The following is a 22,792-nucleotide window of genomic DNA, read 5'->3' as shown; positions in this document are numbered from 1 at the left end:
GTGCGCCATGAAAGTTGTACAACAGCTCCCTTCATGCGGCGCAGGACCCAGATGGCAAAAGTTTCTCCCCAGATTTTCCCTGGGTGATAATTTTCCCGCCCCGTCTCCGTTTTTGCCCCGAAAACAGCAAAACTGAAAATCCAGCCCAATGAGTACAAAAGCAAGTTAATTATGATGAACATTTATAGAACACTGGTTCGGCCTCAACTGGAGTATTGTGTCCAATTCTGGGCACCGCACTTTAAGGAGGGTGTAAAAGCCCGAGAGAGGGTGCAGAAAAAATTTATGAGAATGGTTCCAGGAATGTGTAACTTCAGTTACGTGGATAGACTGGAGAAGCTGGGGTTGTTCTCCTTGGAGGAGAGTAGGATGATAGGAGATTTGATAGAGGTGTTCAAAATCATGAGGCTCTAGAGTAGATAGAGAGTACCTGTTCCCACTGGTGGAAGGGTCGAGAACCAGAGGACACAGAGTTAATGTGATTGGCAGAAGAATCAAAGGCGACATTGTTAAGTCCTGACTCTAATATACTGACTTACACGAGACACATGCTGAAGTCAAGGTCACTCAGGACCTGCACCTTTAATTCCAGCTCTCCAGTGCTGCAATTGCGTTAGACCTCCCTTTATATACCACAGTGGGACAGGTATGGAGTGTCTCCTGCAATTGCACCCCTGGTAGTAAGGATGCTTATTGTTACAGGTCATATCCAGTTACAGTCATGTAAAGCATGGTAAGATACAGTTATATACAGTAATGTGAGATATATGACATCACCCTCCCCCAAGGTCTTATTGCCTTTATAGATTCAGTCTCACAGGTGGCCTGCGCTCTCGCGTGGAGCGTCTTAGTTGTGGTTCAGTTGTTTGCCTTGGTGCCTGTTTTTCGTTCGCTGTGATTACTGGTATCTCGCCTGGGCTGTCTGTTTCGTTCGGTGTGATTGCTGGTATCTCGCCTGGGCTGTCTGTTGAGACTGCCCTTTCCTCAGGTTGTTCCACCTGTCTGTCCACCAGGTGTGGTGTGAGTTCCACATTGTAGTCTGCCTCTGGTTCTTCAGTGTTATCAGTGAATCTACTTTTTACTTGGTCTACATGCCTCCAGCAGGTTTGGCCATTGTCCATTTGTACAACCAGTAGCCTCTTTGTCTGTTACTGTCCCTGCAAGCCATTTGGGACCACGGCCATAGTTTAGCACAAACACTTTGTCCCCTATCTCATTCCACCTCCCCCTCGAATTTCGGTCATGGTACTCAGTTAGTTTTTGACGCTTAGCCTCAACAATTTCATGCATGTCTGGGAGGATTAACAAGAGCCTGGTCTTTAAGGTTCATTTTATCAATAGTTGCGCAGGGGGAACCCCAGTCAACGAATGCGGACGAGATCTATATGCCAGCAGCAGTCGCGACAGGCGGCTCTGCAGCGTGGGACCTTGGATTCTGAGCATGCCTTGTTTAATGATTTGCACTGCTCGCTCCACCTGGCCATTGGAGGCCAGCTTGAAAGGTGCCGTCTTAACGTGATTTATACCGTGGTCAACTATAAAATCGTGAAATTCTGCGCTGGTGAAGCACGGACCATTATCACTGACCAATATGTCAGGAATGCCGTGCGTTGCAAACATGGTTCTAAGGCTCTCCACAGTGGTGGAGGTGGTGCTCAAGTTTAAAATGGTGCACACGATCCATTTTGAAAATGCATCAACGACTACGAGGAACATTTTGCCCATGAATGGGCCCGCATAGTCTACATGCACCCGCGACCACGGTTTGGTGGGCCAGGGCCAGGGGCTTAGGGGGGCCTCCCTGGGGGCATTACTGAGTTGGGCACAAATAGTGCACTGACGGACACAGAGCTCCAAGTCCGTGTCAATGCCAGGTCACCAGACATGAGATCTGGCTATGGCCTTCATAAGGACAATCACCGGGTGCTCGCGATGGAACTCCCGGACAAATGCCTCCCTGCCTCGTAAGGGCATAACTACTCGGCTGCTCCACATCAGGCAGTCTGCCTGTAGTGAGAGTTCATGCATGCGCCTATGGAAGGGTTTGACCTCCTCGGGGCAGGCATCGCGAGCCTCTGCCCAGTCACCGGTTAAAACGAATCTTTTAACTCGAGATAACGTGGGGTCGCTGGTCGTCCAGGCTCTGATTTGGCGAGCCGTCATGGGCGAACTTGTGGATTCAAAGGCATTGATTTCCATGACCATGTCACAGTCCTGTTCGTCGGACCCTTCTGTGGTCGCCAAGGGTAGCCTGCTAAGCGCGTCGGCACAGTTGTCTGTACCTGGTCTGTGCCTTACCGTGTAGTCGTAAGCCGCCAGCATGAGTGCCCACCGCTGAATGCGTGCTGAGGCGTTGGCGTTGATTGCCTTGCACTCAGATAGTCGGGACGTGAGGGGTTTGTGGTCAGCTTCTAATGCAAACTTGGCCCCGAAAAGGTATTGGTGCATCTTTTTGACATCGTACACGCACACGAGCGCCTCCTTCTCAGCCATACCGTACCCGCGCTCTGCCCGCGAAAGTGACCTGGAGACATAAGCAACGGGCTACAATTTACCCGCATCACTGACGTGCTGCAAAATGCACCCGACCCCGTACACTGACGCATCACACGTAAGTACTAACTTTTTACCTGGGTCAAAAATGGCTAAAACACTCTTGGAACATAGAAGGTTGCGTGCCTTATTGAAGGCGCGTTCTTAGGTGTGTCCCCAAAACCAATCGCACCCCTTTCTGAGTAGCACGTAGAGAGGCTCCAGCAGCGTGCTCAAGTTCCCAAAGTAATTGAGTAGCCCGAGAAAGGCGCGCAGTTCCAAGACATTCCGGGGCCTGGGTGCCAGGCGAATCGCTTCGGTTTTGGATTCGGTTGGGCGGATTCCATCAGCGGCAATCCTTCTGCCCAAAAATTCAACCTCAAGCGCGAGAAACTTGGATTTCTTAACTCTTAGGCCTCCCCGATCCAATCGACTTAGTGTTTCCTCAAGATTGCGGAGGTGAGAGTCGGTGTCCCTGCCCGTGATGAGTATGTCATCTTGAAACACAACTGTCCCCGGGATGGACTTGAGCAGACCCTCCATGTTGCGCTGGAATATAGCAGCTGCCGTCCTGATGCCGAATGGACATCGATTGTACATAAGAAGGCCTCGATGTGTGTTAATGGTGAGTAGCTTAGACTCTTTGGTCAGTTCTTGCGTCATATACGCAGATGTGAGGTCAAGTTTCGAGAAAAGTTTTCCTTCAGCCAACATGGCAAATAGGTCCTCCGCTCTGGGCAGCAGGTATTGGTCCTGCAGGGAGACTCTGTTTATGGTAGACTTGTAATCCTCACAGATTTGCACGGATCCATCAGGCTTCATGCCAGGGACGATGGGGCTTGCCCAATCACTGAATTCCACGGGAGAAATTATGCCTTCCCACAGAAGACGGTCCAGTTCGTTTTCAATCTTTTCCCTCATCACATAAGGCACAGCTCGAGCCTTCTAGCCTTGTGATGGACCGGTCTGGCATGCTGTATGATGTAGATTCTAACTTTAGCCCCGTTGAAGGTGCCCACACCTGGCTGAAAGGGATGTTCAAAACAGCTTAGAACTGTTCAGCAGGAAGTCCATTCCTCTGACGACATGGCACGAACATCATTCCATTTCCAATTAAGTTCTGCTAGCCAGCTTCTCCCCAACAGGGCTGGGAGATCCCTGGGGACAATCCACAGGGAAAGTCGGTGCACCATCTCTTTGTGTGTGACTGAGAGCATGGCGCTGCCAAGGACTGGGACGATTTCTTTAGTATAGGTCCTTAGTTTGGTGTCGATCTTTGTGAATTTTGGTCTGTTGCTTTTGTGCAGCCACAGCTGTTCAAATTGTTGAACGCTCATGAGGGATTGACTGGCTCCCGTGTCCAGTTCCATGTTGACGGGTATCCCATTGAGTAGAACCTTCATCATAATTGGAGGCATCTTGGTGTAAGAACAGTGCACATTGATCGTGTTAACCTGCTGTACCTCGGCATCCCTTGCACTGTTCCAACAGTCTTCTTGTCCGCTTTCCGACCCTTCCATATCGTATACCAGCCGAGCTGCTGTTTTTTTGCACATGCGAGCCAGATGCTCTGTATAGTTGCAGTTTCTGCAAACGGCATGCTGAAATCGACACACCCTGGTTGAGTGCCTTCCCCTACATCTCAAACACAGACCGTTTCCATTGTTTCCAAAGGATGATAAAAATTACAAATATTTTAAACCAAAATTTTATTGAATAACAATACTCCAAAAAGGAAAGTCAGCATTGGGCACCTGGGTGATAAGAATGTGCTTGAACATCATTTCTTCCCTTGATTCTAACTGAATTCAAATCCAGGGAAGACAGAAATGTTCTTAAAGGGGCAATGTCAGCCCAATAAAATGATTCCTATGTAATTTTCCCAGATCTGTAAATGAAAGAATTAAGTTTGATTATGCATTTTCTGTACATAGTCCAAAGATGTTCTAATTTATATAAAATTTTACAATTCACTTAAAAATAGAAATTCACGCATCCAAGTAGCTTACAACAATGCACATGTAGCATCTACTGCACCAAAAATGTCCCAATAAAGCAGTTCTGAAGCATTTTCATTGAACTAAACAGCCCAAAAATCCCCAAAGACATGACACTGCGACTTTAAATAAAATTATTTTTGAGTTTGATCCAGTTTCCAGAGTCAAAGAAACAGGTCTGTAATTTACAAAAAAAATAAGGAGACAATAGTTCAGCACCTCAGAGAAGTTGGTGGGAGATGAAGCTTCATTTATTTAACTGTCCTATAGTGTTATGGTGTCATCAGCATCCCAAAACAAAATTTAATCCAACTTTCTTTTCAACAACAAAACCAGTTTCTGCACCCTCCTCAACTCTCCTGAAAGTACTAAATTCTGCTGGGTACAGTTCCATAGTTGCCTGATATCCTCTATGCGGCATTCTTTCTTTTTTAAGGTTATTGAATGGAATTAATAGTAACAGTACATGCAGGGTTAATTATGGTTTCAGAGGGTTGTTTCTACAACACATAGAAAATACACACTTCATTCAGACAAGCGAAGCAAACAATGCGCTGATATGGACTGATTGCAGAAACAAAGGGGGAGAAATACGCATCGTTTGCACCTCCCGTTAGTGTGGACGCAAATGATTTCTCGCCTGGGGCGCGGGGCCACCACGGGCAATAGCGGAGGTGCAAACAGGCAGCGCTACGCGCAGTGAACCGTTTTCGCCCTCGAGCGGAAATTGGGTAGTACCCCGTGAGGCCGCTGTGGGCGATGTTCGCACCAGCCTCATGGGTCGCAAACCAGGCTGCATTCCACTCGCAGAGCAAAAAGTAAAGGGGAGGTGCGTGCTGCCATTTTTTTTTAATTGCCGACTTACCAGTCCAGTCTTCGTTGAAGATTTTGTGGGGTCCATGCCGCAATGGTGCAGCCTGGCATTCCGCTTCCATGCCGGACTGCGGCCACGGCACCCACTGTTGTAGTGGTGGCCCCTCGCCCCACTGCAGAACTCACAGCGTGTCCTCCCCTTTAACGGAAGGGGTGGGCCCTGCACTCGCGCCAGCACTCTATGTAACGCTGAAAAATTCACGTGTTTACCACCTCAGTCCCGCCCACCGAGAAGAAGTGATGCGTCCGACATTGCACTTCACTTCCTCTCGGGGGCGGTAACACCAATTTGGGGCCAAAATTCAGTAACGATCCTTTTGGGGATGGTAACCGAGGCGAGGTGGGACTTCCTGTGCCTGGGAGCAGCTGAAACAAAGTGGGGTTTGATGTTTTAATGAACCAACTATGCTTACTATTTTTCACAATAATCAGGAGCATTAAGTATGTTATGTATGCAATAAAGGTTCAAACTGAGTACTGTTTAACTAAGCAAGGTACAAGGCTCTGTTTTATTTAGGCTCAAAGTGCTTGACTCTCAAAATGGCTGGCCTTTTATCCCTGAGCAGCACCATGCAACCCTTTACCACTGATAAAATCGGGTCCTGGCTGGTCCAGGTCTTAACTTGTTGAGCCGTGACAGGGGTTCCTTCACTCTCAAAAGCATCCATGATTAACATTAGATCCGCCGGTTGTGGCATTTCCACCTCCAGTGTGGACAACGGCAACCGGCTCAAAGCATCGGCACAATTCTCTGTGCCAGGTCTGTGACGAATGACATAATCATAGGCAGATAATGTCAGCACCCACCTTTGGATGCGGGATGAAGTGTTGGTATTGATACCTTTGCTCTCGGAGAACTAAGAAATGAGCGGCTTGCGATCAGTCTCTAATTCGAACCTCAGACTGAACAGGTATTGATGCATCTTTTTAACACCATACACACATGCTAAAGCTTCTTTTTCTACCATGCTGTCGGTTCTTTCTGCTTTAGACAAACCTTTGGATGCATACACGACAGGTTGAAGTTTCCCCGACTCATTGGCTAGTTGGAGTACGCAACAAATTCCATATGACGATGCGTCACAGGCCAAAACTAAACGTTTACATGGGTCATAATGTACAGGCAGCTTGTTCGAGCAAAGCAGATTGGTGGCTTTCTCGAAAGCTCTGTCTTGCGATGCATCCCACACCCAGTTGTCACCTTGTCTCAAAGCATGTGCAGTGGTTCTAGTAACGTGCTGAATTTAGGTAGGAAGTTACCAAAGTAGTTGAGTAGACCCAGGAACGAATGCAGCTCTGTCAAATTCTGCAGCTTGGGTGAATTCTTGATGGCCATGGTTTTCACGTCAGTAGGTCTGATACCATCAACGGCGATTTTCCTCCCTGGGAATTCGACCTCCGGTGCCACGAAGACGCACTTCGAGTGTTCCAGTCTGAGTCCCACTCTATCCAAACGCAGTAGAACCTCTTCCAGGTCGTTCAGATGTTCCTTGAAGTCACATCCAGTAATCAGGATGTCATCTTGGAACACGACGGTTCTGGGAATGGACTTCAGTAGACTTTCCATATTCCTCTGGAATATTGCTGCAGCCGAGCAAATTCCGAAAGGGCATCTGTGGTAAATGAACAGTCCTTTGTGCGTGTTAATGCACGTAAGTCTCATCGACATCTTGACCAACTCCTTTGTCACATAGGCCGATGTCAAGTCCAGTTTTGTGAACGACTTCCCTCCGGCTAGCATCACAAACAAGTCATCAGCCTTCGGTAATGGGTACTGATCTTGTTTCGAAACCCTGTTGATTGTAGCCTTGTAGTCGCCACAGGTTCTGACTGTGCAATCACTTTTCAGCACAGGAACAATGGGGCTGGCCCATTCATTAAACTCGACCGGTGATATGATCCCTTCACGCTGGAGTCTGTCCAGTTCAATTTTGACCTTCTCCCTCATCATATACGATACTGCCTGAGCTTTATGATGGACGGGTCTTGCATCTGAGTTCACGTGGATCTGCACCTTGGCTCCCGTGAAGTTGCCGATACCTGGTTTGAACAGCGAGGGGAACTTGCTCAATACTTCCTCCAATGACAATGCCTTTATGTCATTCCAGTCGCATCTGATTTTCTCCAACCAGCTCCTGCCAAGCAGCGTTGGGCCATTGCCTGGAACAATCCACAGCGGTAACTCGTGAACCGCACCGTTATATGACACATTAATTTGTGCACTGTCAATCGCCTTTATCAGTTCTTTGGTGTACGTGTGCAGCTTGGCGTTAACAGGGCTCAGCCTGGGCCTCACAGTTTAGTATCCTACAGCTTATTAAATGTCCTCTCGTTCATAATCGATTGACTCTCCCCAGTGTCCAATTCCATCAATACCGGTATCCTATTAAACTTCACATTAATCAAAATTGGTTTACTCTTGGTTATGAAGGAGTACAGTCCATACACTTCCCCTCTGACATTTGACTTTCCATATTCCTCTGGAATATTGCTGCAGCCGAGCGAATTCCGAAAGGGCACCTGTGGCAAATGAACAGTCCTTTGTGCGTGTTAATGCACGTCTCGTCAACGTCTCAGATTGCGTATCCGGATCCGCGCTGGTATGACTCTCATCCTCCACGTGGTGTGTCGCAGCTAGCTTGCTCATCTGCGGACACTTGCGCTGGAGATGCCCCACTCTCAGACAGCCTTTACAACTATATTGCTTGAATGGGCACTGCTGATGCCGATGATTTCCCCCACAACGCAAACACAGAGAAGTCGGATACGTTCCCACTGGCGGACTTTGGGCAGCCACAGGTTTCACGAACACAGCCGGGTAGGCCCTGCCATGTGCCCCTCTGCCGAACGCCGAATCTCGCATTTACAGTACTTGCCGAGGTTCGGTTCTTCACCACTATTTGCTTTAGACTCCTGTCCGTCGTCATACATGATTGAGTGATCTGGATGGCCCTTTTTAAATCCAACTCCTCCACCGCCAGAAGTTTATGTAGGATCACCTCGTGGTTGATACCGATAACAAAGAAGTCCCGCAGCATGTCTGCCAACACCGTCCCGAATTTGCACGGTCCCACTAGACATCTCAGGTTGGCAACGAATTCCGCCGTGCTCTGGCCCTCCGATCGAACGTGTGTATGAAACCTGTATCTCAAGATGATGATGCCGTCATCTAGCTTGAGGTGCTCCCGTACCAATGTACACAACTCCTCATTCGTTTTCTTTGTTGGATCACTAGGCATGAGTAGATACTTTATCAGACCATAGATCTTTGAACCGAACACAGTGAGGAACACGGACCGGCGCCAATCTGCATCATCAACCCCCTTCATTTTGCTGGCCACGAAGTACTGGTTCAAATGGCTCACAAAGTCTGCCCAATCTTCTCCCTCCATGAATCGCTCTAAAAATCTAATCGTGCTCAATTTGCAAAGGTTCTTATATTCCCGTCGCCAAATGTTATGTGTGCAATAAAGGTTCAAACTGAGTACTGTTTAACTAAGCAAGGTACAACCTTGGCTCTGCTTTATTACGGCCCAAAGTGCCTGACTCTCAAAATGGCTGGCCTTTTATACCTGAGCAGCACCATGTGTGTGCTGCTCAGTGGCCTCCAACAATGACGCCATCTGGTGGCTACAAACAGAATGTACATACATGACAAAGTAATTCATTGTCTTGATTTAAACTACAAATAGATCTGCCATTCAAGACAGTACTCTTCGGTATCCAACTGGGCGTGTTATCAGCTGAGAATATGGTCTTGGGAAGGAGGCAGGAAGTTTGCTTGGCAGGCATACTGAACAGGAAGAAGTCAGAGGACAGCTCTCCCATTTCCTGGGAACAGAAGAAAAACAGGGTAAAGGGACACATGTAAAATCATTCAGTCCAGTTTGGTCTACGAAGGGAGCCCGACCTAGCAAGTAAAAACTTCCTCATTTTAAGCTTAGAGCCGGTTAGAATCAGAAGTGTGACTAGAAAACTTAACTGAGCTCACCAAGGTGGGATAACGTAGTTGTTTCTTTTTCAATTCATGAGAATTGATTTGAAGGTAAGTGAAGGAAGTGAGTTTTGATTATAACTGCCATTTTATATATTCGTTAGCTGTCTCTAAAATAAAGCAGTTTACCAATTCCTATCTGGCCCCTTTTTAGTTTGCCTACAGAAAGATTGGAGAAGTTCATAAATGTGAAAGACGTGACATTCAGCTCAACAGGGTACCACTTGCAATTGTATTCAATAATGGACAGTAAATGGATAATCCTCAACTTAACACACATGGACCGCTTTTAGAAGTAACCAGTACTGCCGAATCCAAAACAATAATAAAGGCATGCCCATAATTTGTAAAAAAATTCCTCTGAACTTTCCCCTCCTAACCCAGGGGTGCTGGAGCCAACTGTAGCGAGCAGCGGATCTGAGCAGGACCTGAGCGAGAGCAAGATAAAGAGCATGGCAGAGGAGGCCCGAGAACAGAGGCAGTGGACCTGAGCGGGACCTGAGCTAGGAACGGAGCAAGATAAAGAGCATGGCAGAGGAGGCCAGAGAGCAGAGGAGGTGGACCTGAGCGGGACCTGAGCTTGGAGCAATTCAACACAAGCAGAATTGGAAAGAGTGATGTCAGAGTAAAAAAACCTAAAGTGACGTCGACACAAGGGAAGGTGCTGATTAGTGAGTAGCCGGCTTTTTTTTTAAGTTTTAAGTTTATTTCTTCCAAGCAAGTTCATAATCATGGAAGCATAGAAATTTACAGCACAGAAGGAGGCCATTCAGCCCATCGTGTTCATGCCAGCTGACAAAGAGCTATCCAGCCTAATCCCACTTTCCAGCTCTTGTTCCGTAGCCTTGTAGGTTACAGCACTTCAAATGCATATCCAAGTACTTTTTAAATGCTATGGGGGTTTCCGCCTCCATCACCTTTTCAAGTAGTGAGTTCCAGACCCCCACCATCCTCTGGGTGAAAAACATTATCCTCAAATCCCCTCTAAACCTGCTACCACTTACTTTAAATCTATGCCCCCTGGTTATTGACCTTTCTGCTAAATAGGACCTCACTATCCACTCTATCTATGCCCCTCATAATTCTATACACCTCAATTAAGTCTCCCCTCAGCCTCCATTGCTCCCAAGAAAACAACTCCAGCCTAGCCAATCTTTCCTCATAGCTAAAATGCTCCAGCCAGGCAACATCCTCATGAATCTCCTCTGTACCTTCTCTCGTGCAATCACATCTTTCCTGTAATGTAGTGACCAGAACTGCACGCATTACTCTAGCTGTGGTCTAACTAGCCTTTTATACAGTTCAAGCATAACCTCCCTGCTCTTATATTCTACGCCTCGGCTAATAAAGGCAAGTATTCCATATGCCTTCTTAACCACCCTATCTACCTGGCCTGCTACCTTCAGGGAGCTGTGGACATGCACTCCAAGATCTCTCTGTTCCTCTACACTTCTCAGTGTCCTACCATTTATTGTGTATTCCATTGGCTTGTTAGCCCTCCCCAAATGCATTACCTCACACTTCTCCAGATTGAATTCCATTTGCCACTGTTCTGTCCACCCGACCAATCCATTGATATCTTCTTACAGTCTACAGCTTTCGTACAGATTATCAACCACAAGGCCAATTTTTGTATCATCTGCAAACTTCTTAATCATATACCCGACATTCAAATCTAAGGGCTTAATTTTCCCCAAAGCTTTTTTTTGGCATACTTGAAGAGTTACGCCCGTTTTTTTGAGGCCCAAGTATGCCAAAAAAAATGTTCTAAGTTTTCCCGTTTGATTTCTTCATTTTGGCGCAGCCTAACCTGTACTTTAGGTTTGTGGGTGGAGCCTTGATCTGCGCCAAAAAGATCGGGTTACCACGGTAACCAGGGACACAATGCGGGCTGAGACTGCAAAGTAAAACGTACAACCAGTTCGCAACACATTAAAATACATTTCAGCAACTTAAAAACATATTAAAATACATTGCAGCAACTTAACCTAGCCCTGGCAGAGTGGCCTCCCGGTCCGCTCCCCCGCCTGCCCCTAGCCGCGAGTGCCTTGCTGGTCTCCTTCCCCCACCCACCCCTAGCCCTGAGTGGCTTGCCGGTCTGCTTCCCCCGCCCACCCCTAGCCCCGAGCGGCTTGCCGGTCCGCTCCCCTGCCCCTAGCCCTGGCTGAGTGGCCTCCCGGTCCACTCCCCACCCGCCGCTAACCCCGAGTACCTTGCCAGTTTGCTTCTCCCACCCCTAGCTCTGGCCGAAGGGCCTCCCAGTCCACTCTACCGCCCACCCCTAGCCCCCAGTCCCTTGCCGGTCAGCTTCCCCTGCCCACCCCTAGCCCCGAGTGCCTTGCCGGTCTGCTTTCCCCACCCACCCCCAGCCCAGAGTGCCTTGCTGGTCCCGCTCCCATGTCCCTAGCACCGAGTGGCTTGCCGGTCCCGCTCCCCCACCTCTAGCCCTGGTCGAACGGCTTCCAGGTCTGCTCCCCTGCACCTATCCCAGGCCGAATGGCCTCCCGGTCTGTTCACCCGCTCCTAGCCCTGGCCGAGTGCCTCCCGGTCCGCTTCCCCGCCCCCATCCCAGGCCGAATGGCTTCAAGTCTCCGGGTTCCCGCACCTATCTATACTCGAAAGGCTTCCCCCCGCTCCCCCACCCCCCCTTACCTCTCTTGCTGCTGCTGTCCGGGCATCTGCTGCACTTACCTGCGCCAATTTCCTTAACTCTCCTGATGGTTTTTCTGCAGAGGCCACATATGCTGACCTAAGAAAAACTGGAGTAACTCTTAGCTGGCCAAACTTCCCTAAATGGCCAAAATTGGCGTGGGTGGCAGGTTACGCCCCCTTTCGCTGAAAAAAAAAGTAGCTAAAAAAATCGTAACGAACTGAGTTACGTTGGTGCAAATTGATCGGGGAAACTGAGTTTTTTTTAAACAGGCCAAAAAAAGCAGCCTGTTCAAAAAAAACGGTGCAAATCACTGGGGAAAATTGAGCCCTAAATCATTGATATATACCACAAAAAGCAAGGGACATAGTACTGAGTCCTGCAAATCCCCACTGGAAACAACCTTCCAGTCACAAAACCATCCATCGACCATTACCTTTTGTTTCCTGAGCAAATTTTGGATCCAACTTGCCACGTTGCCTTGGATCCCATGGGCTTTTACTTTCGTGACAAGTCTGCCATGTAGGACCTTATCAAAAGCTTTGCTAAAATCCATATAAACTATATCAAATGCACTACCTTCATCGAACCTCCTTGTTACCTCCTCAAAAAATTCAATCAAGTTAGTCAGACACCACATTCCCTTAACAAATCCATGCTGACTGTCTTTGATTAATCAGTTTCTTTCTAATTGAAGATTTAACCTGTCCCTCAGAATGTTTTCCATACTTTCCCACACCGTGGTTAGGCTGACTGGCCTGTAATTACTCGGTCTATCGCTTTCTTTCTTTTTAAACAATGACACAACGTTAGCAGTCCTTCGGCACCAAACATGGAGCCAGAGAGGATTGGAAAATGATGGTCAGAGCCTCCGCTATTTCCTCTTTTGCTTCTCTTAACAGCCTGGGCCTGGGGATTTATCCACTTTCAAAACTGCTAAACCCCTTAATACTTCCTCTCTCACTATGTTTATCTAATTTAATAGTATCACATTCCTCCTCCCTGACTGCAATGTCTGCATCGCCCCTCCCTTTTGTGAAAACAAACGCAAAGTATTCATTTGGAACCATACCCACATCTTCCACCTCCTCACATGGATTAACTTTATGGTCTCTAATAGGCCCTATGCTTTCTTTAGTTAACCTCTTGCTCTTAATGTATTTATAAAACATCTTTGGGTTTTCCTTGATTTTATTTGCCAATATTTTTTCATGCCCTCTCTTTGCTTTCCTACTTTCCTTTTCAATTTTACCCCTGCACTTTCTATACTCCTCTAGGGTTTCTGCAGTATTGAGCTCTTGGTATCTGTTGTCAGCTTTCCTTTTTTTGATCCTGCCCTGTATGCCCCTTGACATCCAGGGGGCTCTATATTTGTTAGTCCGACCCTTTTTCTTTAAGGGAACATACTAGCTCTAAACCCTCACTATCTCCTCCTTGAATACTTTCCACTGCTCTGACACTGATTTCTCTTCAAGTAGCTGTTTCCAGTCCACATTGGCTAAGTTACATCTCAGCTTAGTAAAACGGGTTTTTCCCCATTGAGAGTTTTTATTCCTGGTCTAGCTTTGTCCGTTTCCATAACTACCCTAAATCTAACTGAATTGTGATCACTGCCACCAAAATGCTCTCCCACTGATACCCCTTCCACCTGCCCAGCTTCATTCTCTAAAACTCAGTCAAGAACCAACCCATCCCTTGTTGGGCTTGCTACATACTGGCTAAAATAAGTTCTCCTGAATGCAATGTAAGAATTCTGCTCCCTCTATACCTTTCACACTAATTCTATCCAGTTAATATTAGGGTAGTTAAAATCCCCTACTATTAATGCCCTATTGTTTTTGCACTTCTCAGAAATGTGCCTACATATCTGTTCCTCTAACTCCCTCTGACTGTTTGGGGGTCTATAGTAAAAACCCAGCAGTGTGATTGCCTCTTTTTGTTCTGCAGTTCAACCCATATAGCCTAATTTGATGATCCTTCTAACATATCATCCCTCCTCACAGCTGTAATTGTTTCTTTAATCAATACTGCGAGCCTCGCTCCTTTTTATCCACCTCTCTATCTCATTTGAAAACTCTGTAACCAGGCATGTTGAGCTGCCATTCCTGCCCTTCTTTCAGCCATGTCTCAGTAATAGCTAAATCATACTCCCATATCTCTATCTGTGCCCTCAGCTCATCTGCCTTATTCCCTCAACTCCTTGCATTGAGGTATATACCATTTAGCACTGCCAAACTCTCTTGTTGTCAATTTTCCAGCCTTTGTTTCTACTGCCTTCCAAACTCGCTTACTAATTTTCTGCCTTCCATTTCCAGCTTTGCTTTTCTCCCTTCTGAATCTAGTCTAAGGTTCCCATTCCCTTGCCAACGCTCTCTAACAGCATTAACAACCCCCCCCCGCCACCCCAGCCCCACCCACCACCACGAGATTATTGGTCCTGGGCCTGTTGAGGTGCAACCTGTCTGGCTTGTAAGGTCCCACCTCCCCCATAAACGGTCCCAATGCCTCAGGAATCTAAAGCCCTCCCTCCTGCTCTACCTCTCCAGCCACGCATTCATCTGCTCTAGCCTATTTCTGTACTTACTAGCATGTGGCACTGGGAGTAATCCGAAAATCACTACCCTTGAGGTCCTGCTTTTTAATCTCTTTCCTAGCTCCCTAAAATATGCCTGCAGGACCTCATCACTCTTTCTATGTCATTGGTGCCGATATGGATCACAACCTCTGGCTGTTCATCCTCCCCCTTCAGAATGTCCTGCAGCCATTCAGTCTATTAAATAGAGGCATGGCAGGGCAGCTCAGTCCCACGGAGTGCGCATCCTGTGCCATGTGGCAAATCCAGGACACACGAACCACATATGCAGGAAATGTCATCGGCTTGAAGAACTCGAGCTCCAGGTTTCGGAGCTTGAGCAGCAGCTGATGTCACTGTAGTGCAAACGTGAGGCTTAGAGCTTCATGGATAGCACGTTTCAGAAGGTGGTGACCCCGCAGCTTAAGAATGTGCAGCCAGCGAGGGAATAGGTGACCGCCAGACTGAAGAGAAGAACCAGGCAGGTACTGCAGGAGTCCCTGAAGGCACCTCAATCTCCAATCAGTATTCTGTTCTGAGTACTGGTGAGGGCGATGGATCCTCTGGGGAATACAGCTAGAGCCAAGTTCACGGCTCCACAAGTGGCTCAGTTGTACAGGGGCGGGGGAGGGGGGGGGAAGAGAGGGAGAGCAATAGAGGCAGAGGATTCAACAGTTAGTGGAGCAGACAGGCATTTCTGCGACCACAGATATGACTCGAGGATGGTATGTTGCCTCCCTGGTACCAGGGTTAAGGATGTCTCTGTGCAGTTGCTGAACATCCTAAGGGGGGGGGAGGGTGAACAGCCAGAGGACGTGGTCCATATCAATGACATATGTAAGAAGAGGGATGATACCCTGCAGGCAAATTTTAGGGAGCTAGGAAAAAGCAGGACCTCAAAGGTAGTAATCTCCAGATAGAGCAGATGAATGCGTGGCTGGAGGGATGGTGCAGGAGGGAGGGCTTCAGATTCCTGGAGCACTGGCACCGGTTCTGGGGGAGTTGGGACCTGTACAGGATGAACAGGTTGTACCTCCACAGGGTTGGAACCAATATCCTTGCAGGGAGGTTTGCTGGTGCTGTTGGAGAGGGTTTAAACTAATTTTGCAGGGGGATGTGCATCAGGATGTAACATTAGAAAGGGGAAATAAAGTGCTCAAAGAATAGGGAGAGGCAGAGAGCACTAAAGTAAGAAATAGCACGGTATTAGGTGCAGTCAAACTAAGAGAGAATACAGGATGGTCTAAGATGGGTTCACAGTGTATGTATGTGAATGCAAAAAGTGTAGTAGCCAAGGTAAGTGAGTTGCAGGCACAAATAGCCACATGGAAATATGATGTGGCATTAATCGAGACCTGGCTCAAAAAAGGGCAGGATTGGGTATTAAATATTTCTGGTTAAAAGATGTTCAGGAAAGATAGGGAAGGAAAGATAGGAGGTGGTGTGGCTGTATTGATAAAGGAGAATGTTACAGTGCTGGAGAGGAAGGAGCTCCTGGAGGGGTCAAGGACAGCACCTATATGGCTAAAGTTAAGAAATAATAGAGGTGTCATTACACTACTAGATGTACTCTATAGACCACCAAATAGTGGGAAAGATTTAGAGGAGAACATTTTCAGAGAAACTACAGAGAGGTGCAAGAACTATAGAGTAGTAATATTGGGGGACTTCAACTATCCTAATATAGACTGGAATTATAATCATGTTAAGGGCAGAGAATGGGAAGAATTTCTGAAGTGTGTTCAGGAGAACTATCTTGATCAGTATGTTTCCAGCCCAAAGAAGGAGGGGTCATTGCTGGATCTGGTTCTGGGGCATGAGGTAGGTCAAGTGGAGCAAGTGTCAGTAGGTGAACATTAAGGGAACAGTGATCATAGCATCATAATGTTTAGATTAGCTATGGAAAAGGACAAGGAGTAATCTGGAGTAAAAATGTTTAACTGGAGGAAGGTCAATTTCAGTGGGATGAGAACGGATCTGGCCCAGGAAAACTGGAATGAAAGATTGTCAGGCAAAACTGTAATGGAACAGTGGGCTACCTTTAAAGAGGAAATAGTTCAGGTACAATTGAGGCACCTTCCCTCTAGGAGGAGAGGAATGGAAACTAAAGTCAGGGCTCCCTAGATGATGAAACAGATAGAGAATACAGGTGCAGCGCCTAAAATCCGTAGCCCTCGGGACCGAAGCGTTCCGGATTCCGGGCTTTTCCGGACTTTCAATTTGCTTTCTGACATTACAAATCCGGAAACACAGGAGCCCAGATTCGGAAAGGGGTGCGGGTGGGTGGAGGGGGAGGGTGGTGGTGAGATTCCCACCAAGGATCTGATCGGGCTGCCCGGCCCCGCCGAGGAAGTTGCCGTCAGATAGGCCCCACCAGGGAAGTTGCCATCAGGCAGGCCCCACCAGGGAAGTTGCCGTCGGGCAGGCCCCGTCGAGAAGGTCAGCGGGTGGGCCCCACCAGGGAAGTTGTCGTCGGGTAGGCCCCACCATGGAAGTTACCGTCGGGCAGGCCCCGTCAAAGAGGTCATCGGGCGGGCCCCACCAGGGAAGTTGCCGTCTGGCATGCCCCTTTGAGGAGGTCATCGGGCGGGTCCCACCAGGGAAGTTGCAGTCAGACGGGCCCTGCCAGGGAAGTTGCCATTGGGCGGGCCCCGCCGAGGAAGTTGCCGCTGGGCGGGCCTCACCAGGGAAGTTGCCATCGGGCGGGCCCCCCGTGGAGGTATTCGGTCGAGCCGGCCCCGCCGAGGAGGTGTTCGGGTGGACCGGCCCCACCGAGGAGGTGTTCGGGCGGGCCAGCATGGAGGCCCCGAGGTAAGGGCAGTGGCGGTAAGGTGAGCGGGGCGAGGCGAGCGAGCGGCGGCGGGGCGAGGCCCAAGGTCAGGCAGCGGCGGGGCCCTGAGGGCGGCAGTTTCATCGGGTCCGGATTACGGAACATTTTACGGATTCCGGACAATTCTGCCACCGATCGGTGCAGTGTCCAGATTCCGGAACATTCCAGATGCCGGAACTCCGGATTCTTGACGCTGCACCTGTGTAATGAAGCAGAAAAAGAGCACGTTTGACAGATGTCAGGTTGCTAATACATCTGAGAATCAGGCTATAAAGGGGAAGGTCAGAGGAGCAGTGAAAAAGAAAGTAAGAAGGGAAAAGAGAGGGTATGAGAATAGAATGGCAGCCAACATAAAAGGTAATCCAAAAGTCTTCTATAGGCATATAAATAGTAAAAGGGTAGTAAGTGGAGAGGTGGGGCCGATGAGGTGCTAAACGAGTACTTTGCATCTGTCGTCACCAAGAAGATGCTACCATAGACATAATGAAGGAAGAGGTAGTGGAGCCACTTGATAGGATAAAAATTGATAAAGAGCTATTAGAAAGTCTGGCTGTACATAAAATAGATAAATCACCAGGAGTGGATGGGATGCATCCTAGGATGCTGAGGGAATTGAGGGCGGAAATCGCGGAGGTATTGGCCATAATATTCAAAATCCGAGGACTGAGAATTGCAAATGTTACACCATTGTTCAAAAAAGGGTGCAACGATAAACCCAGTAACTACAGGCCAGTCAGTTTAACCTCTGTATTGGGGAAGCTTTTAGATCAGTGATCAGGGACAAAATTAACAGTCACTTGGATAGGTGTGGATTAATTAAGGAAAGCCAGCACTGATTAGTTAAAAGCAAATCGTGTTTAACCAACTTGATTGAGTTTTTTGATGAAGTAACAGAGATGGTTGATGAGGGCAATGCGATCAACGTATTGCACGTGGATTTCCAAAAGGCTTTCAACAAAGTGCCACACAATAGCCTTGCCTGAAAAGCTGAAGCCCATGGAATAAAAAGATCAGTGGCAGCCTGGATACAAAATTGGCTAAGGGACAGGAAAAAGAGTAGTGGTGAACGGTTGTTTTTCGGACTGGAGGAAGGTATACAGTGGTGTTCCCCTTATATTAATGACTTGGACATGGGTGTACAGGGCACAATTTCAAAATTTACAGATGACACAAAACTTGGAAGTATAGTGAACAGTGAGGAGGCGAGTGATTGACTTCAGGAAGACATAGACAGGCTGGTGAAATGGGCAGACACGTGGCAGATGAAACTTAACACAGCAAAGTGTGAAGTGATATATTTTGGTAGAAAGAATGAGGAGAGGACCTAAAGGGTACAATTCTGAAGCGGGGTGCACGAACAGAAGAGACCTTATAATGTGTATAAATCATTGAAGGTGGCAGGATAGGTTGAGAAAGCAGTTAAAAAGGCTTACAGGATGGTGGGCTTAATAAATAGAGGTATAGAATACAAAAGTGTGAAAATTATGATGAACCTTTATAAAACACTGGTTCGGCCCCAACTGGAGTATTGTGTCCAATTCTGGGCACTGCACTTTAGGAAGCTTGTGAAGGCCTTGGAGAAAGTGCAGAAAAAATTTACGAGAATGATACCAGGAATGAGGAACTTCAGTTACGTTGATAGACTGGAGAAGCTGGGGTTGTTCCCCTTGGTGCAGAAAAGATTGAGAGGAGATTTGATAAAATCATGAGGGGTCTGTACAGAGTGAATAGAGAGAAACTGTTCCCATTGGCAGAAAGGTCGAGAACCAGAGGACACAGATTTAAGGTGATTGGGAAAAGAACCAAAGGCAAATTAAGAAAAAACTTTTTTAAGCAACGAGTGGTTCGGTTCTGGATTGTACAGCCTGAAAATGTGATGGAGGCAGACTCAATCTTATCTTTCAAAATGGAGTTGGATAAATATCTGAAAGAAAACATTTGCAGGGCTAAACAAAAGAGTGGGGGAGTGGGGCTAGCTGAGTGTCAGTACGGACTCGACAGGCCGAATGTCCTTCTTCCGTGCTGTAACCATTCTATGATGCTGTCACAACGCTGAGATCAACTAACCTAACAGATTGGAGCAACAAAGATTTAATCATATTATCAGTGCATTTTTAGGAAACCTTAGGAAACTGCCAATCACAGAAAAGGTTTTTGTTTACCCATTACAAACCTCTGGGAAACAGGATAAGATTCATGGGCTCATCAGCAAGACATCCAATTCACTTTTCATTTGAGGTTATATCCTGAGGAATGTAATTCACCAACACGCCACATTAAAGCTCATGTGTTGCAAGTGACAGCACCTCCTTGCTCAAAAATTCCTGTAAGTTCACATTGGGATCATTGAGGTCCAACTTAAGAAACTTATCCACCAATGCCTTGTACTCTTCAAATTGGTTTGCTTTTGAAGGACAGTCAACACGACGAATAGGTTCTCCTCTGCGGTACAGCTCAGAAACCTGTATCCCTCGCTGCACCACCTGTGGTGGCATTCCAGCCAGTCTCGCTATATTGGCAGTATGGCTGTCAGTCGACACTCCCTCCTTCAACTGATAGAAAAACACCAGCTCCTCTCCATCCTGGATGGTCTCTAGTGTTAGGTAACGTATAAGAGTATTAGTAGGAAGGAGATTAAGCTGGACCAAACTGTGAAAGTTTGTAGATACAAAGATATGGGGGCATTTTGTATCTTGCTGCGCCCAGTGTCTCAAAACAGCTGCAAGAAGGGACAAGCCATCCACACTGTTGGTTCCTTTTCCAAATTCATCAATTAGCACCAGGGATCTCTCTGTAGCATTGTTAACTGCAGCTGCCACCTGGTTCAAGTCTATGATGAAGGTGGAAAGTCCCACAGACACAGATTCACGGCTTTGTATCCTCGTGTAAATTCCATCTATTAGACCAATATCTGCCTCTGTGGCAGGGACGTAACTACCTATTAGTGCCATGAACACTATTAGCCCAACCTCCTTGAGATATACACTTTTCCCACTGGAATTTGGACCAGTGAGGACTCGAATCTTTCCATGTTCCTCACCGCTGCTGATGGGGTTTGAAACAAATGTTCTTGTGCACAGTTCCATTAGAGGATGCCTTCCATCTTTGATGTTGACTATATTCTTGCTGGTTAGTCTTGGTCTTGTGTAGGTGTTCTCTCGGGCTACAACAGCCATAGCAATTAGGCAGTCCAACTGGGCTGCATACTCCATCACATCATAAAGGACTGCAGACTTCTCTAAAATCTTCGTCTGCAACTGGTACATAACAGCTGTCTCAAGGTCCCGGATTTCACAGTGCAAGTCTCCCAACATTGTATCAAGCTCCTTGGTCCTAGCACTTCTATAATGAAGTCTACCTTCAGAGAGAAACATGAAATCCAGCCCTTCTATCTCAAAATCATTCTTGTCTACCATACTTGGAAGACGTGGAATAGTTAGAAGAAATCCAATCAGTGGGATGTAGATGACACAGCATGAAGGAATCCTGTTGTCCAGTAGTGTTAATTCATTCCTTGCTACTTCAGTTAAGAAATCGGACAGGCCCATCAGTTTTCGTTTTTTTTCATCGATGGCTGGGTCCACATTTGGCCTAACTGTGAATCTGTTCTCTGCATTGCTACCTTCAAAATCCACCACTTTATTTATGAGACTGGCGATGTAATGAAGATCATCTGTGAAAGTCTGAGAGATCTTTGCAAAGAGTTCCACAGATCTGGCCAGGGACCTGCAAGTGTCACCAATGCACACAGCATTGTACACAGTCTTATAAAGACCTTGCCAGTCATTCACTTTGGTGTAGGACAGAGTCATCCTCTTCAGAATCATTGGGATATTTTTGATGTGCTTCAAGCAGTCTTGAAGAGTCTGCACTGTCTCGGTGTTTCTCGCCAGCATGAAAAACTGGATGACATCCAGTCGTTTGTTCAGCTCCTCCAGGTTCTTAGTCGGGCGAGTAAACCACAACCTCATCAGCTTTGTGCCCCATTGAGATTTGCAGCGATTCATCACTCCGAACAAGCTGAGTCCCTCCTTCAGCCCCGACGCCAGTTTGTACGCGGACGGGTGCACTTCGTACTTGAAAATCTGCAACACGCAGAAGGCGTCCTGGTCAATATGCACGGTGTGGTTCAGTGCGAATTTCCTGAGGGCCAGGATAGGAACCCTCATGCTGGGATCTTCCAATTCCACCCCGATCCTCCTCCTCTCCAGAAACTTCAGCAGCCCCCCGAGGGCTCGCAGCATGGTGGCGCTCTCGAATGGTATGATGGACGCCAGGTACATGATCCTCTCGGCTTCGCTCAGGTGCGTGGGGATGAAGGGCAGGTGCACCGACAGCAGCCGCTGCTTGCTGATATTGAGCCCGAAGTCCACATTGGGGAAGAGCGCGACTTCGGGCTTCCCGTCCTCGCCGTTGTTGGCGCTGCCCGCTGCCTTGAGGAAGTCCGTCATGTTGCGGTCTTGCTTGGCGCTGGTTAAGATGCACCGGGGCTGGAGCTCCTCGACCACTTTCCTCAGCAGCCGGAGATCCTGCGCGTCCGGGGCGTCCGGCATGATGTAGACGGTGCAGTCGTTTGCGCTGTAGTAAGCCAGCCCCAGCTGGCCGCCGTGCCACAGGACGCTGACGTATACCTGGGGCGCAGAGGCATCGTCCGCATCGTCTGCCACGACATTCACCGCCGGTGACTGCTGGGCCGGGGTAGCCAGGTTGCTCATTGGGCCGGGTAGACGCTCGCCATCTCCATGCTGATTAAAAAAATAAACCTCAGTCTTCTGCACTCCCTTCTGAACCGTTTATTTTTTTTTATCCCGCCATTTTTGCGCCGCGTGCCCTCCGCACCCCGCCCCCTTTCCCAACTGTCGCAGCCCTGTGCTGCCCGCGCGCGGTGGAGGTTAGCAGCGGCCGCCGCGTGCAACCCTGTGTTGCCCCTCGCGAGCTGGCGGTTAGTAGCAGCCGGTGCGTGCAACCCTGTGCGAGGTGGCGGTTTTCGCGGCCCCCGCGTGCAGCCCTGTGCTCACCGCGCGAGGTGGCGGTTAGTAACATTGCAGCAGCCGCGTGCTCCTCCTCCCGCCCCACCGAGCGACAAGTTTCCCAAATGGCTCTCATTGCACTCAATGGCATGAAAAGCTTCAAAAGGGAAGTTTCACAAAAGCAAAAATACTGCGGATGGTGATTACAGAAGTTTCAGTCTCATTGCAGAAACAGGAGTAAGTTTATAAATTTCGCAAGATTGTTTTTGCACTTCTTGCTAGAGTTTCCTTTTCAAGAGCCTGGGGTAAAGAATGAAAGAAAGACTTGCATTTCTATAGCGCTTTTCACAACCTCAGGACGTCCCAAAGTGCTT

General features: G+C 47.9%; 1 protein-coding gene across 1 annotated transcript; it reads right to left on the bottom strand.

Moving 5' to 3' along the window:
- Positions 1-19,724: 19,724 nt before the first annotated feature.
- On the bottom strand, positions 19,725-22,163 carry msh5 (mutS homolog 5). Its single transcript, XM_070884169.1, has one exon. The coding sequence runs from the start codon at positions 22,161-22,163 to the stop codon at positions 19,725-19,727; it is 2,439 nt and encodes an 812-aa protein (XP_070740270.1).
- Positions 22,164-22,792: the final 629 nt, after the last annotated feature.

Source organism: Pristiophorus japonicus, chromosome 7 (assembly GCF_044704955.1).
Source record: "Pristiophorus japonicus isolate sPriJap1 chromosome 7, sPriJap1.hap1, whole genome shotgun sequence".
Taxonomy (NCBI): Eukaryota; Metazoa; Chordata; class Chondrichthyes; family Pristiophoridae; genus Pristiophorus; species Pristiophorus japonicus.
The sequence above is the reverse complement of the archived record's forward strand: the minus strand, read 5'-3'. Positions and strand labels throughout refer to the sequence as shown.

Coding starts and splice junctions, on each gene's coding strand:
- msh5 (XM_070884169.1), bottom strand. CDS start 22,163: ATGAGCAACCTGGCTACCCCGGCCCAGCAGTCACCGGCGGTGAATGTC.